Here is an 18,152-nt window from a genome sequence, read left to right on the forward strand (position 1 = left end):
AACACATTTTTATAAGGAAAACCGGGAATATGTAAGACACATTCTACAAAAGTCAATTCAAGTTTTAAAATACAGCATAATTAGACTGAGCACGTAACAGACTCAAGGCTAAAAATGTACATTCTTATTTGGGAGAAAAATTAAGTATTTAATTCATAATTTATAAGAGCATACACTCAAATGAATCTTCTGGGTGTTTGAACCTCCTAATGACTTTAAGAGTTATTTCTAGCTATATAAAATTTATATATAATATTTATATATATAAATCTTATAGATATTTATATATAAATCTTATATTTATATATAAATCTTATACAGTATATATATTTTATATATTATATATAATATATAATTTCTTGTAAGTTATTTGGTTTACTGAAAATACTTTCTATTTTCAGTTATATATATAAAAGTTACTAGGTTTACTGAAAATATTTTCTTACATGTGATGCCAAATTTCTATCTTTTACTCTATTCTCCCTTTTCTTCATTCCCATTAGTCAGCAGACACTTTCACTAAGAAACATCTATTCTCTAGTCATTGCTATAAATTGCTGACAGATTAATGAAAATAACAAACTGTTGATATAAAGTACAACACATTTCTACTAAATAAGAGATAATTTCATATACAGATTCTGGGTTTTGTGGCTTTTTAAGTTTTTGTGTCTTTTTTTCTCTTTTTAGATGGCATTAAAATGGAGCTCCAAACCAATAAAAAATGATGGGAAACTTTAAGATATTTATAACAGTATTAAACAGGGGAAATCTTTGAAAGCTGAAAAGTAAACCACATGCTCTAGGCTATGAGAATACAAGTAAGAAAAGTACAAACACATGGACATATCACAAGTAATGGTCTCAAAAGTTTCACAAAAATTCATACGAGAATAAATTTGCCTTCTGATTTAACACAATGACATGTAAATAAAGCTTTTGATAGGATTTATAAAATTATTCCCCTCTTGATTCTAATTAAAGAACACAAATTTGAAAAGTGTTATTCGTAATTTAAGACTATTATTTGATAAGAACTAAATGTGTAAGATCAATACAACAAACCTGATAAGCTGCGACAGTTTATCTTTAGTCTCCAAACCAAAAACTAATGCTAAAAATTTTTTGGTTTGAGAATGTGGTATGGGAACAGGCCACATCAAGGCTATTTCATAATTATTTCTGGAAAGAGAAAAAGGATTTTTTCCAGTTTAAACTATTAATGGCAAACGAAAACAGGTTTCATTACACCTACATCAAAATTACCCAGAAATGAAAATAAAAGCAGTAACAGTAGTAAATGTATTCAGTGTTTTCCCATGTGTCAGAAACTATTTCAGACTTAATTACTCTTCTGATTATTTTGGCCTTCTCATCTCTTTCTATTGCTAATAAATACTGTAGCCCATGACAAAAATTAAATTTTATTTTTATATAATATTGGTTAATGAATGTTTTATTTTAGAAGAAACAGCCAAAATATTTTAAACTCCAACATACAGATGAAAATAAGTGTTTTACATGTATAAATCTAGGCAGATGGTCTTACATAGTTAATAAAAATGTGGGCTCCAGAGTCAGGCTGCCAGAGTTCAAATCCAGAATTTACTGTTGACTAGGTTTACAACCCCAGAAAAATTATTCTACGTATTTAACCTCACGTCTCTCATCTATAAAACAGAAATAAATATTATTCCTGCCTTATAAGATAATCGTGAGAATTGAAAGAACTCTATGTAAAGCACTTTGGACACAGTAAGTACTCAATAATATTTATCATTCTAGGATTATTAGCGCAAGTATGACCACATGCTTCTGCAACCTTTATGGCCTCAACAGGGAAGAAGGAAGTGAATATCCTAGACACCTCCACTGAAAAACTTCTTGTACCCAATTCTGATTTCTTCCTATACATATACATGCACAAACACATTCTCTGGTTAGAAGTGTTACTCATTGTGTACAGGTGGTGCAATGGACTGATCTGTGTCCTCCCAAAATTCTTATGTTGAAGCCATAACCCTCAATGAGATGGAGCCCTTGGGAGCTAATTGGGTTTAAATGAGGTCACAAGGATGAGACCCTCATGATGGGATTAGTTCCTTTATAAAGAAGGGACCTCAGAAAGCTTACTTTCCCTCTTCCTCCCTCTTTCTCTCTGCCATGTGAGTATACAGTGAGAAAGTGGCTACCTATAAGGCAGGAAGAGAGTCCTCACCAGAACTTGACAATGGTGGACATGCAGCCTCCAGAAATGTGAGAAAATTAATTTCTGTTGTTTAAGTCACCAGTCTATAGTATTTTGTTATGGCACTCTGAGCTAACTAATACAGATGGGTCTACTTATATTTTCAATGTTTAAATACATGAGAAATAGCAATTCAAGGCATTTATTTTGCAAAGTTCATCAGACCCATGAAAATTCATGGTGAGTTTTCAAATACTTCGGCATGTCAGAATAAGCCATGGTCAGGCAGACATGATACTCCTGCTTACAATATAATTTATTTTTAAGAGCACAATAGAAAGGTTTCTTACTTTTCAAAAAGCTGCTTTAAAATAGTTCTAGTTAACTCAATGTCAGACAGACATTACATTCATGTCTACAATATGTTTAAGTCATTAGGATTCTTACCTTTTATATCTGCCTGAAACTGTTCTAGGTGGCTCCTGCAAAGTAAAAATAATTATGTATCAGTTTGAGTATGTATGTACACAATTACTTATTATATAAAATAGTTGATAGAGAATACCTAATTTTAAAAAGACCAACTTGAAGCAATTACTCTTTTAAAAAATTCACACTGCTGGTCAAACAAAACAAGAATCTACATCTGATTTTTCAGTCCAAATCAATCACTTTTTTTAAATTATGTTTTTAATAAAGAAGTATTTTAAAAGCTCAGAAAATGGACAAGGCCGGGGGCATCATTCATCATCCAGTCAGCTTAAATCCTCTTGAAAGTCAAGGGGCATTAAAAAGTACCACCATTATATATATATATATATATATATATTTTTTTTTTTTTTTTTTTTTTTTTTTTTTTGAGACAGAGTTTCACTCTTGTTGCCCAGGCTACAGTGCAATGGTGCCATCTGGGCTCACCACAACCTCCGCCTCCTGGGTTCAAGTGATTCTCCTGCCTCAGCCTCCCAAGTAGCTGGGATTACAGGCATGTGCCACCACGCCTGGCTAATTTTGTATTTTTAGTAGAGACGGGGTTTCTCCATGTTGGTCAGATTGGTCTCGAACTCCTGACCTCGGGTGATCTGTCCACCTCAGCCTCCCAAAGTGCTGGGATTACAGGTGTGAGCCACTGCGCCCAGCCTTATAGTCTTTAGTCTTTATATATCTCCCTTTGTCTTTTTTATGCCATCAATTTTTCTAAAACTTACAACTTACCATATGCATATAGTAATTAGTTCCTATTTTTAAAGACTATATATACAGCTAAAAATGAAAAGTGAAAAAGTACATTTTAATATTGTACTGATTCTAAGCTACTAGAAAAAAAGATTGCTAAAAGTTAACATTAACCATTGGGGTGGAAAAATTGTTACCTTGCAAATAACTAGGCAGTCATTTCTCTGTTCAATCTTTTGACAGTCTAGGTTCTCCAAATACTTCTGCAGTTTCACTTTAATAAAACAGGTCAAAATCAAATGATGTCTTTAAAAATTGATAACTTTTTTCCTAATTAATCATTAAGTGTCCAAGAGAGATCCTACAATTAAAGAAGTTCTCATCTGGTTAAAGTAAAAGAATAAGCTACCTTTATAAGATAACCAGTTTCAGAGTAAAAGAGTAAATACTGACTGCATGATGCAATAAAGACTAGCAATGTGGGGAACCAGTACAGCAAACCATATGATTAAGAGGAGGGATCGGATCAAATTTCCAACCAGACAGGCTACTCCGTAGCTAGGAGACTATGAGTTTAACCTCTATCAGTGTCTACTGATCTCTAAAATGGAATAACAGTGCCTATTTTCTTGGGTTGTTGTGGAGATAAAATGACATAAGTGAGTAAAATCAGCACAGTCCCTTCCAAACAGGCTTTCAATTTCAATTCGATAGCTAAAACAAACAGAAAACTAACTGGGATATGGAAAAATCTTAATTGAATTTTCTGCATGGAGTTTGAGTAAGTCTGTCTTAATTATTCCAAGTCAATAAATTCTCATTACAGAAGCCTATATCACTTAGTTTAATATAATTTGTATCTCAATTTTTCATGTATATATCTTATATTCTAAGTAAAATGTAAGTGTCTGGCAAATAAGAACCCTCCACCAGCAATTCCTTTCTTTCTCCCCCAAAACCCCAGCTCACCTAGTATGCAATAAACATATATTGTCAACTTAGGGAAATAACTTCCTTAGTAATCTGCAGTTACAAAAAAGTACCATTTGGGAATTAACCAGTTGCAGGAAATAACCAGGTGACAGGATACTTGAGTGACTGTGTATGTGGGCTTGACCCCATAAACAGGCTTAGTTCTGGGGAAGTCATGCCTTGACAGTTGATACAAAGACATTTTAACCATCCCTGAGCATCAGCTGTTCTTACAGCAAGGACAACAACAAAACCTGTCAAGCAAACTTTAAAGAGTTTCTTATCTGCTTGTCATTAAGCAGATATCCACACATCTATACTTTTGTACCAAACATGTAAAACAGATCCCCTGTTTATTTAGATGGTTATTTAATGTAGAAAGAAATATTAAGCTTATGTATACTCACTCAAAGTATACTTTATTAAATGTGAGTGATAATGATTCATACAGAAGTTTTTCCAGCTGGGCGCAGTGGCTCATACCTGTAATCCTAGCACTTTGGGAGGCCGAGGGGAGTGGATCACTTGAGCCCTGGAGGTCAAAACCAGCCTAGGCAACATGGTGAAACTCTGTCTCTACAAAAAATACAAAAAATAGCTGGGTGAAGTGGCGTGTGCCTGTAGTCCCAGCTACTCAGGAGGCTGAAGTGGGTGGAGTGCTTGAACTCAAGAGGCAGAGGTTGCAGTGAGCTGAGATCACACTACTATACTCCAGCCTGTGCAACAGAGCAAGACCCTGTCTCAAAAAAAAAAAAAAAAAAAAGTTTTTCCCCTGGTAGTTTCACAAACTGTATTTGCATTAACATTTTACAAAGAGCTTCTTTTATTAAATTCCCTAATATTACCCTATATGAACTAAACTAAGGCATATGATGTCTGTCTACACATGCATGAGAAAAAATGCCAGAATCTCCAAAATAAAGTTCTAACACATCACATATCATTTCTCTCACATCTGTCTCATTTTGGTTATATTTGAAATATCTCAGAACATGCCACATCAGCTTGATTGCCCAGATTGACTTTTACTGAAATGAAGTCAGCAAAATTGCTAAATGAGAGCAACCCCTTACTAGATTTACTGATTTGTGGGTTACTGGTATATCAACTGAAATGGTATGAATAACTTGGCAACAAACACTATTTCTGAGGCTTGAAATAGACTTTTTCTGTAATATGGTAAAACTTAGAGTAATAGAGATGTAGAACAGAATTTTAACAAAAACAGAAATGTAAAATGGAGGGCATTTTCAGCAACTCTAAATTGCAGTGGCATTATAATAATTTCACACTTTGACCCAATTATAAATGACTTAAAGGTCAGTATCAGACAAGTTTTGAGTTAAGTCATGTAAAAATATCAGATTTCTACATTTCTCTACAGTTGTTTGGGTTTTTTTTTTTAAAACACTCAGTCACTTAAAACATACCTCAGTAAGTTTTACACAGTATTTTCCACACTGCTAGCTTGATACAGTTGATAAAATTAGGACTCCCACATACTAGGTTGGTGCAAAAGTAATTGCGGGTTTGCCATTACAGTCATTCCATGCTCATGTCTGAGACATACAAATAATCAGAATTTAAGCTATATTTATTTCTTGTATATAGCTAATATTTCAATAGTTAAGATTTTGAAGCACACAGACGACACTTAAGTTTATTCCTTATTGGTGGATTTGAATATGGTCTTTTATTAGAGATTATACATTTTGAAGCTAAATGTTATTTATTTATAGTGATTCTTGTTTTTGGCAGGGCACGGTGGCTCACGCCTGTAATCCCAGCACTTTGGGAGGCCAACGCAGGAAGATCACCTAAGGTCCGGAGACCAGCCTGGCCGACGTGGTGAAACCCTGCCTCTACTAAAAATACAACAATTAGCCGGGCCTGGAGGCAAATGCCTGTAATCCCAGCTACTTGGGAGGCTGAGACAGGAGAATCACTTCAACAGAGGAGGCGGAGTTTGCAGTGAGCTGAGATCATGCCACTGCACTCCAGCCTGGGTGGCAGGCAGAGCAAGACTCCGTCTCAAACAACAACAACAAAAAAAACTTTTAACAGTAAAATGTTCCCCACACTGGATAGATTATACCAGTATGATTAGAGACTGGGAGGGGCAGTAGGTAGTCTTCTTACGCATGTTAAAAATGGGCAATTAAAGGTGGAGTTTAAAGTGATTTCTATATCCTGGCCAAAAAGAGAAAACTGGGCATATCTTACATTAGAAATGTTAGATTAAAAAAAAAAATCAACCTATATGGTGCAGTGAAAGGGTCCCTTATAATTTTTTTAGCTTTATTTTTAATTGACAAATAATGATTAGATATATGTATAAGGTATAAAGTGATATTTTTATTTCAATACATGTATATATTATGAAAGGATCAAATTAGAGTAATTAGCATGTCCGTCTGATATATTTTGGATGTCCCCTCCAAATCTCATGTTGAAATGTAATCTCCAATGTTGAAGGTGGGGCCTGTTGGGAGGTGACTGGATCATGGGAGTGGATTTCTCATGAATGGTTTAGCACCAGTGAGATCTGGTTAAGAGTATGGGACCTGCCCCCTCTCTCTCTCTTGCTCCTGCTCCTATCATGTGATGTGCCTGCTTCCACTTTGCTTTCCTCCATGAGTAGCTCCCTGAGGGCCTCATAAGAAGCTGAGCAGATGTTGGTGCCATGCTTGTATAGCCTGTAGAAGTGTGAGGCAATTTAATCTATTTTTCTTATAAATTATCCAATCTCAGGTGTCTCTTTATAGCAATGCAAAGAACAGCCTATACAGAATTACCTCAAATACTCATCACTTCTTTCTTTTCATTTCTTTTTTTGAGACAGTCTCGCTGTCACCCAGGCTGGAGTGCAGTGGTGTGATCTCAGCTCACTGCAACCTCCGCCTCCAAGGTTCAAGTAATTTTTGTGCCTCAGCCTCCTGAATAGCTGGGATTACAGGTGAACACCACCATGCTCAGCTAATTGTTGTATTTTTAGAAGAAATGGGGTTTTGCCATGTTGGCCAGGCTGGTCTTGAACTTCTGGCATCAAGTGATCCACCCACTTCGGCCTCCCAGAGTGCTGGGATTACAGGCATGAGCCACCGCACCAGGCCCTTATCACTTCTTTCTGGTGAGAACATTTAAAATACTCTTAGCTATTTTGAAATATACATTATTATGAACTATAATCACCTTGCTGTGCAATAAAACAAATTATTCCTCCTATCTAACTGTAACTTTGCACCCATTGGCCAATGTTTCTCCTTTCTCCGTCTACCTTAGCCTCTGGTAATCACCATTCTACTCTCTACTTCTATGAGTTTGACTTTTTTGGATTCCACATATAAGTGAGATCACTGAGACAAAATGGATGAAGGCAGAGGCATTATGTTCACTGAAATAAGTCCCTAATAATTTTAACAAGGAAAATGCTTGACATTCTTACATGTTAGAACAAAATTCCACACAAATATAAACGTCACCTTAGATGTCTTAACTATATTTCTGTAGCCACAAAAATTTCCAGGCAAAGAAACAACTATACAATTATTTGGCACTTTAATAATTACTACTCCATACTAAATAGGGAAAAAAAAATGAAGAAATACAGTAGTCCTTTTTCCCTTATCCAAGCTTTCACTTTCTACAGTTTCAGTTACCCATGGTCAACCCATGGGTATTAATAAAGCTAGATTAATAATTTTTAATATTTATATTTAATAATTTTAATTAATAAAATTTTAGTATTTTAATTAATAAATTAAAATATTAAATGGAAAACTCGAGATATAATTTATAAACTTCAAATTGTGAGTTGTCCTGACTAGCATGATGAAACTCGGTGCTGTCCTGCTCCATCTCGCCCAGAGCCTGAATCATCCCTTTGTAAAATGTATCCACAGTGTCTATACTCCCTACCTATTAGTCACTTGGGAGCCACCTTGGTTATCAGACTGACTGTTGTGGTATCCCAGTGATTGTGTTCAATTAACTTTTCTTTTACTTAATAATTGCCCCAAAGTACAAGAGTAGTGATGCTGGCAATTCTGATATGCCAAAGAGAAGCTGTAAAGTGCTTGCTTTAAGTGAAAAGGTGAAAATTCTCAGCTTAATAACGAAAGAAAGAAAAATCATATCCTGAAGTTGCTAACATTTATGATAAGAACAAATCTATCCATGAAACTGTAAGGAAGGAGAAACAAATATGTGCAAAGTATATATAGCGTTCAGTACTATCTATGATTTCAGGCATCCATTGGAGGTCTTGGAACATAACTCCCTTTGATATGGGGGGACTGCTATACTAGTATCATTGAAACGGCTTGTAAAAAGTACAACTGTTAAGACTGGTACTGGTCTTAAAAGTTTCAAAGACTACGTAATTAGATCTCCCCCAAATCCTTAAGTCTGTTATACAACTGATTTCAAATATACTCTTTCTGAAATAATCTTCCTTGCAATGGAATGGTTTCTATTACTAAAGGGAAGGGGAAAGATCTATGTAGAGCTGAGAAAATGTTGGCAAAGCACAAACTGTTTTGTGTAAGTTTAAATAAAACACTCTGCTTTATTCAAGCTTATAATGATCAATAAGGAAATCCCCATGAAAACAGTCTTTACAGGTGCAGTGGCAGATCAGAACTTCTAACTTATAAACAAGTATAACAGCATAGGTGAAATAAGATCAGACAAATACAAGCCAGATGAATACAGCAAAGTAATACTGATGTTATTCAAATAATCTAGCAACAAAGCCACAGCCCTCAGTAAAATTACGGCATAACATGCTAACTGACCCTCAGGACTAACTTAAAATATCTATGTTGCCATGTATAATTTAGTATGATATATTGTTGAAGATGACTGCAGAATAAAATTTCTCTAATATATAACTGATAAAATAAGAAAATGAAAAATAAGAGCTTTATCAAATTAACAAAGATTTTAAAAGGAAAAACTCATCCTTCCCCTTCCTTTCCTGAATAATTAAGTCCTAAAGCCATTAGGCAGGGCAGAGCAACGTGAGAAAACACAATGGCTCAGATCAGGGTATCAGAATCTGTCATAAAGAAGAGCTGCTTGGCAAAGAGAATTCAAGTCCAAGCAAACCAAGGAGACTGCCCACATAGCACAGCTCCCTCAGCCTGACCTAAGAAATCAGAGCCTGAGCAGAATGAGGAAGATTTCTACAAAGCAGGGAAGGGAAGGCCTCATTCGTGAGGCAAGGTCAGAAAGGGAGTCTCATAAAGGGGCAGCCAGAGTCCCAAGCAGAATGTGAAGTTTACCTTTACAAGAGGGTGGCTCAGAAAAGGGTAGAGCTCTAACAGGGTAAAAAATGTCTACCCTCCAAGAGGCAGCCTGGCATGGGGTATTCTGTGCCAGAGCACAGGCAGGATGAAGTGAATGTTCACATGGATTGGCAGTCTGGCCTGGAGTTGTCAAAACCTAATCAAGTTGAGGAAGAGTCCCCATAGAGAAGCAATCCGACATGAGTTCTCCGAGTCTCAGCAGGAGCAAACAGAGGCCCTACAGAACAGCCTGTCAAAGGATGCACAAGCCGGAAAAGGGTGAAGAGAGTGTTCATGCTTATGGGGAGCCCAACATGTGATGTCAGAACCCACTTAAGGTAAGGAAGGCATAAGTAGGAGGAAAGGAAGCAATGGGAGATATGTTACTACATACAACTCAAGAGGCATAATTGAAAAATTGCCATTAAAATAGACAGTGACTTCCTGGTATTTTTAAATACTCACCTGTAGCAGATAGGAACTGCCTGGATCTAGTAAGTTTACAGCTTCATTCTGCATAGTGTTCTGTTGTGTAATTGCATCTTCTCGTTTCCGCTCTTTCTGCCCTGCTTCATCATCTTCATACTCATCTAAGCACTGAAAGAAAAAAAGAGTTTCCATTTTATTTCTACTATTAACAGACTGTTTCGATAGTATGTGAAAATATATTTGGATAGTATTAAAGAAATATTTGTGCATTTAGAAATTAGCTTGCATAATAAAAGTGTTTTTCTTTCAGCAATATGTACATTTAATTCCTATAAATTATCTGCTTAAAACTTTTACTTCCATATCCACACCACTGCCAACAAATCTTTTCCCTAAACTCCAAACATCAGTGACAGGGTTTTCTTAAAGGAAAGGTTTATTCATTCTTTATCATTCATTCAATAAGTAAACTACGTCTACCTTAAACAAGGCATTCTGCAGAAGGTAACAAAGGATGCATTAAAGAAATAGAATTTATAATCTAGTAGGAAAGATAATATATAGATAGATAACTTAGTGATAAAGGCCCATTTTCTAGCTTTATATTCTATGAGCATATAAAGGAAGAGTATTTTTACCTGGAGAGTTAGAAAAGACTATAAAAAATCTTGCAATTTAAAGAATGGCTACAATTTGGAATTGCAGATATACAAAAAAAGAGAATTACACATGTAACAGCATATTGAAAAAGCTTACAAGAGAAGGTTGCTAAAAAACAGAATCAACACCAGAAATTATCTAACTCTACACTTTCTACATAAGAAAAACAAAATAGAAACAAATCTCTATCCATTATACACATTATGGGCTGGGTTATCCGTTCCTTGCTACTGAATACATTCCTAACCAATATACTGCCCTAAAGGTTTCTGTATGAGAACCCACGCCCCCTCCAGACAAAGACAAATAAACAAACAAAAACAAAAAAAACCACACACCTCTTTGTAGAGACACTAAAGAACTGATCACAGCAAAGTATAACGGTATGGCAGTGAAGACAACAGGAATCGGACAAAAAAAAAAGTTGTGCAGACAGAAGAAAACACTGAAGCCACTGTGCAAACCAAGAAGGTGCACTGGAATATTTGGAGATAGGAGGAACATACCGAAAGGGGTACCAAGCTTAATAAAGATAAGGTCTACAATGGAGGACATGGAAAAAAGCATCTGTCTGAGACGGAGTGTTTTTTATTTATTTTTTTATTATTATTATACTTTAAGTTCTAGGGTACATGTGCACAATGTGCAGGTTTGTTACACACGTATACATGTGCCATGTTGGTGTGCTGCACCTGTTAACTCATCATTTACGTTAGGTATATCTCCTAATGCTATCCCTCTCCCCTCCCCCAATCCCACGACAGGCCCCAGAGTGTGATGTTCCCCCACCCTGTGTCCAAGTGTTCTCATTGTTCAATTCCCACCTATGAGTGAGAATATGTGGTGATTGGTTTTCTGTCCTTGCGATAGTTTGCTCAGAATGATGGTTTTTAGCTGAGATGGAGTCTTACACAACATTAGGATGATACAGAGAAGCAGTCTGAGGACAGAAATGGAAAGGGCAAATGAAAGGAGTATGCAGGTTGAGATTCGGTGTCACCTGGCCCTTGTCATATCAACCTGCCAAGAGTGGGGCTTGGGGAAACAGCACAAGAAAATTATGATACTGCAGCTACTGTTATTGCTGAGTCTAAACTGTTCTTGACTCTAACTAACCCAGGAGACTAGTGTCTTTTGCCAGCATACACAAGCTAACATGTTAGCCAGCAAGTGGGGAATGATCTCAAAGCCATCACAGTTTTTGACAGAAGTGAGGACTCGAAAGGCATAGAGGGAACATAACTAATAGATAACCCAAGAAGTTTAGACTTCTCACTCCATAGCTTGGAATGATGTTACAATGCTATACAATTCCTTGGGATAAGGAATGATCAAAACTCTTTTTGGGAAGAACCTGGAAATAGCAATGCAGAGAACAGGAACAAGACCAAAAGTGAAAAGACTAGTTAAGTGACTAGTTAAATGACATAGGCAATTTTATCCTATGAAAAATGATATATCATAGGTGGAAACAGAGTCAGTGAAAGAAATCTGGTACGGGACACCAAAGTGTTAAGAAATTAGACCTTATTAGAAAAAAAAAATCTCTCTCAGGACTTTCAAAAACTTTCTCAAATCACTAGACAATATCTTGTTTAATGACAACATACCAGCAAAATTTAAAGTAAAATCAGACTCAAGGCATTGATGTCCACTATTAACATAATTGTTAACATCATTCTGAAAGTGCTAGTTGACAAAACTACGTAAGAAGAATAGGCGATTTTAACATTAGAAAGGAGGCAAAATTACCATCAGAGAAAATGATTTTGTAAAAAACAAAAACATTTTAGAATTATGAGTTACTTAAGATGTTTTTTTCAGTAAATACGCAAACAATTTCCCAAAGTAACATCAATAGCCAGTTACAAAATTTTTAGTAACAACCATAAACAAACTAAAAAACAGACAGTACGTGTATGAAAAAAGCTGTAAGACTTTACTGAGGCATACAAATTAAAACCTACTCTTAAGAAAAACCTAGTATTGTGAAGGTGTCAACAGTCTCTTAACACATAAATTAAAATTCCAATCAAAATCATGAAGAAATTTATTTGGAAAGTAGGGGTGCATCATCTGGAAGAAAAAATACATAAGATATCAAAAAAAATACTTTTTTAAAAAAGAGGTATGACCAAACACTCTAGTTAACGTTAAAATGTATAAAACTACAATAACAAAAATACCTGATAGAGGTCCTAGAACAGAAAGAATAAAATAGCATAAAAGGCATTTTAAATCAAGGAGTTCCTTTAAAAAGGGGGGTGGGGGGAGGTCAATCATTTAATGAACAGTAGGAGAAGCAAAAGTATGAGATCTGGAAAAGAATAAAGAATGGTCTCATCGCTAGTCTTCTACTGTGTGAAAGCAATCATCACTCATTCTCCAGCATATGGACTCAAAAATCCTTCAGCTAGGCTCCAACATCATTAGCTTAAAGTTGGAATTCTTAAATTATCATAGATTAATATAAACAGAAAGCAAAAGTTGAGGCAGGTAGCCATGCACTCCCAGAGCACTGGGATGCTATTTTATTTATCTTTGTTTTCATTTTCTGAGACCCAGCCCCACAACACTAACTTTCCCTCCTCCTGTCCCCTCAACAAATCTAGACTCCCTTACCAGTATATTAAAAGAAAAAAGAAAGGAAGACACAAAACACTCAGTAAATGTTTCATAAAAGAATGAATGAGTTACCAAGATGAGACAAATCATCTTGGAGATGAACTGGAAGGTGAACTGTGATACCTGAAGTTAAAATTCTGAATGCTCTTTCACATGGCAACACTGTTATCCACTGAACTGGGAACCTATTCATCACACATAGTATCCCTGTGGATACACTACGTATCTAACATTCCAGGCAGCTTTTAGTATAGGGATTACTTGATGAATCACAACTTCTCTCCAAAATTCTGCTAGCAACCAGTGCGGTTCTTTTGATAACAAGCATCCTAGAAATTCTTAAGCAATCTTTTCTAACTGGGATAAATACATCTGGAGGAAGAAGTTGGCGGAAATCATGAGAAATAAGAAAATTCCTGTATCTGCCATACTTAAGAGGAGAAGTGGATTCTCCTCATTCCTTTCTTCAGCTGCACAATAATTTTATTAAATAGATGTACCTACCATATTTTAATCAGAGCTTTATTGATGAACATTTGGGTTTTTTACATGCTCTAAGAAAAACGTGTTAGAAAGGCTTATATATATAGTTTCTGTATATATGCAATGGATTTCCTGGATAGATTCTTAGTATTAGGATTGCTGGCTCACAAGGTAAATGAATATGTCAATTTGGCAGGTTGACATATTGTATCATTTTACATTTCCTTCAGTATGACACTACCTGTTCTCCAAATAGTTTTCATACTTTTGCAAGTTTTTGCCAATATAATAAGTGAAGAAAAGTATCTCAGTGTAATTTTAGCAGCTGTTCCTACGGTTAAGAGTCATTTGCATTTCTTCTGAGGTCTACCTTTACTTTTCCATTTCTCTATAGGTTAATCTTTTATTTTTCAGTTGTTTATACATTAGGAATATATAAATTAAAGTGACCTGTGAGACAGTATCAAGCAGTCTAACACATGCATAATTGGAGTCTCAGAAGGCAAGGAGAGAGAAATGAAGGGAAAAAAAGCAACTGAAGAAATAGCTGAATTTTATCCAAATTTGATGAAAATTATAAACACACAGATGCAAGCTCAACAAGTCTAAAAAGAATAAGCAAAAAGAAACCATATACACATTATAATCGAAGTAATAAAGAGAAAATGTTAAAAGTAACAGAGGAAGAATTAAAAAATTAAAAATTTAAATTTAAAAAGTAACAGAGGAGCCAGGAGCGGTGGCTCACGCCTGTAATCCCAGCACTTTGGGAGGCCAAGGTGGGCGGATCACAAGATCAGGAGATCTACACATCATGGCTACACATCATGGCTAACACGGTGAAACCCTGTCTCTACTAAAAATACAAAAAATCAGCTGGCCGTGGTGGTAGGCGCCTGTAGTCCCAGCTACTCGGGAGGCTGAGGCGCGAACCCGGGAGGCAGAGCTTGCAGTGAGCCGAGATCACACCACTGCACTCCAGCCTGGGTGACAGAGTGAGACTCTGTCTCAAAAAAAAAAAAAAAACAAAAAAGTAACAGATGGGTGGAAGCAGATTATACAGCAAAGTATATAAGAAATATAAAGTATGGGCCAGGCACAGTGGTTCAGCACATTGGGAGGCCGAGGCAGGCAGATCACGAGGTCAGGAGATCGAGACCATCCTGGCTAACACAGTGAAACCCCATCTCTACTAAAAATACAAAAAACTAGCCGGGCATGGTGGCATGCGCCTGTAGTCCCAGCTACTTGGGAGGCTGAGGCAGGAGAATGGAGTGAACCCGGGAGGCGGAGCTTGCAGTGAGCCCAGATCCCGCCACTGCACTCCAGCCTGGGCTACAGAGTGAGACTCCATCTCAAAAAAAAAAAAAAAAAAAAAAAAAAAGAATATATATATATATATATATATATTCTGAAGGATTAAAGTGGACTTAACAGAAACTATACAAGCCAGAAAACAATTAAATGACTTTTTTTTTTTTTTTTTGAGATGGGGTCTTGCTGTGTCACCCAGGCTGGAGTGCAGTGGCATGATCTCGGCTCACTGCAAGCTCCACCTCCCAGGTTCATGCCATACTCCTGCCTCAGCCTCCTGAGTAGCTGGGACTACAGGCGCCCACCACCACGCCCAGCTAATTTTTTATATTTTTAGTAGAGATGGGGGTTCACCATGTTAGCCAGGATGGTCTCGATCTCCTGACCTCGTGATCCGCCCCCCTTGGCCTCCCGAAGTACTGGGATTACAGGCGTGAGCCACCACGCCCCATCGAAATGACAACTTTTAAGCACTAAAAAGAAAAATCTGTCAAATAAAGGTTCTAAATGTAATAAAATGTTTCAAAAAGAAAAGAAAGACTTCTACAATAACAAAAACTGAGCAGCAGACCTTCAGTATTAAAAAAAGTTTAAATGAAGTTTCCCTGTAAAAGAAAAGGATACCACAAGAAAATGTGGAACCACTCAAAGGAATGAAGAACATCCAAAATGGTAAATACATGAATAAATATAAGAAACTGTTATTTCTTATTTTTGGTATCTCCTTAACATGTAAGTGATTAAAGAAAAAGTAGTAATGACATTTTGTGATATTTATAACACATGGAAAAGTAAAATGTATGGCAATGGCACAAAGGCAGGAAATAAAAGTATACCAGTGTAAGACTCTTACACTATACATGGCATGGTATTAATATTACATAAAAGCAGACTGTGATAAGTTAAAGATGTATAATACATATATATAGATATTTAACCCTAAAGCAACTGCTTTAAAAGCCAATCAAAGAGCTTTTTAGGCAACGCTAAAGATAAAATTGAATGATTCAACAATACTCAACACAAACGCAGGCAGAAAAAAAGGAGAGAACAGATAGGATAAATAGAAAACAAAGATCAAGTGGAAAGATTTAAACCTAACCACTTCAATTATTAAATGCACATGATCTAACCATTTCAACTGAAAGGCAGAAGTTATAATAATAAAAGCAAGACCCAAATATATGCTGTCAACAAGAAACACATTTAAATATAATGACACAAATAGGTTCAAAGTGAAAGGATGAAAAAAGATGCATCATAAAACACCTATCTAATGTAAGCTGAAACAGCTTTACTGAAGTAGATTACACAATAAAGAATATTATCAGGAATAAATAGGGACATTACATAATGATAAAGGGGTCAATTCATCCAGAAGACATACAGTTTTTAAAAATGCAGTCACCAAACAAAGGAGCTTCAGATCAAATGAAACAAAAGGAACTGAAAATAAAAATGGGCAAATCCACAAATTCAGTTGGAGATTTCAACACTTCTCTATCAGTACTTAATACAACATGAAGGTGGGAAATGTGTAGAGATATTAAAAAAAAACTTCAATTCTGTCATTTTGACCCAACATTTATAGAACACTCCCCCCGCAAAAATAAAGTATATGTTTTTGGTTTTTTTCCAGAAACACCCTGTATGTTCAACAAGACAGAACATATTATAGAACATAAAACAGGATTTGTGCAAACATAAGATGATGAAATCACACCAAGAATGTTCTTTGACCACTACTCAATTAAATTTAAAATCAGTAACAGAAAGCTACCTGAAAAATCTGCTAAATATATGGAAATTAATTCACAAATAATCACATGAAAAAAGAAATCACAAGTGTAAAATATTTTCAAATGAATTTTAAAAGCACAACATAAAATTTGAAATCCACCTAAAAGCAGAGCTTAGAAGAAAATTTATAACAATGAATGTTTATTTTAGAAAAAAAGAAGTCTCAAATCAATGATCAAGGCTTTCATCTTAAAAAGCTATAAAAAGGGCAAATTAAACCCAAAATAAATGGAAGAAAATGAAAATAAGAGCAAAATACAATAAAACAAAATAGAAAAAAAAAATAATGAAACCAAAAGTGGGTTCTTAGAAGTAATAGATAAAATTAGTAAACCTCTTGGCAATCTGAAGAAAAAAGACAGAAAATCACCATTATAAGTAAAAGTAAATGATATTCTATGATATTAAAAGATTAAGAAAAAATTATGAAAAACTTTGTGCCACTAATTTTTTTTTTTTTTTTTTTTTTTTTTGAGACTGTCTCACTCTGTCACCCAGGCTGGAGTGCAGTGGTGTAATCTCGGCTCACTGCAACCTCTGCCTCCCGGGTTCAAGCAATTCTCATGCCTCAGCCTCCCAAATAGCTGGAACTACCAGTGAGCACCACCGCACTGCACTTGGCTAATTTTTGTATTTTTAGTGTAAGAGACGGGGTTTCATCATGTTGCCCAGGCTGGTCTTGAACTCCTGGCCTCAAGCAATCTACCTGCCTCAGCCTCCCAAAGGGCTGGGATTACAGGTGTGGGCCACCACGTGTGGCCTATGCCAGTAAATTTGATAACTTTGATAAAACTGACAAATTCCATGAAAGACTGAAGCTACCAAAGTTCAATCAAGCAGGAGTATATAACCTGAATAGCTCTCTATCTAGTAAAGAAAGTAAAGAAAATATCAAACCAAGATCGTTTGGTAAACTATCAAACTTTTAAAGAAATATCATCTGTTCACAAATTCTTCCAGAAGGAAGAAATACTTCTCAACTTATTTTGAGGCCAGCAATGCTCTGGTACCAAAACCAAACAAAAAAATAAAAAATAAAAAATTCTAAAATAATAAAAACTAGAGACCAATGTAATCCGGTAAAGACAGACATAGAGGTGTTCGCAAAATTTTAGCATAAAAAATGCAAAATATATAAAAAGGACAATGACCAAAATGGGGTCTATCCCAGTAAAACACTTTGTTTAACCTTCAAATCAGCGATTCATCATCTTTAC

At 35.7% G+C, this 18,152-nt stretch overlaps 1 protein-coding gene across 3 annotated transcripts in view; it reads right to left on the reverse strand.

Annotated features, from left to right (window-relative positions):
* The window catches only part of PAWR (pro-apoptotic WT1 regulator), a 102,907-nt gene that overhangs the window by 23,118 nt on the left and 61,637 nt on the right, over positions 1–18,152 (reverse strand). For 2 of the 3 annotated variants that reach the window (XM_024257400.3, XM_024257403.3), the window contains exons 2-3: positions 10,090–10,221; positions 2,636–2,670 (exon numbers count right to left, since the gene is read on the reverse strand). In XM_024257400.3, the coding sequence (XP_024113168.1) occupies positions 2,636–2,670; positions 10,090–10,221 (167 nt within the window). Of the gene's footprint in view, positions 1–1,065; positions 1,183–2,635; positions 2,671–10,089; positions 10,222–18,152 lie in introns of all 3 variants that reach the window. The other variant, XM_054527429.2, reaches the window with a different exon arrangement.

The sequence above is a fragment of the Pongo abelii genome, chromosome 10, assembly GCF_028885655.2.
Source record: "Pongo abelii isolate AG06213 chromosome 10, NHGRI_mPonAbe1-v2.0_pri, whole genome shotgun sequence".
Taxonomy (NCBI): domain Eukaryota; kingdom Metazoa; phylum Chordata; class Mammalia; order Primates; family Hominidae; genus Pongo; species Pongo abelii.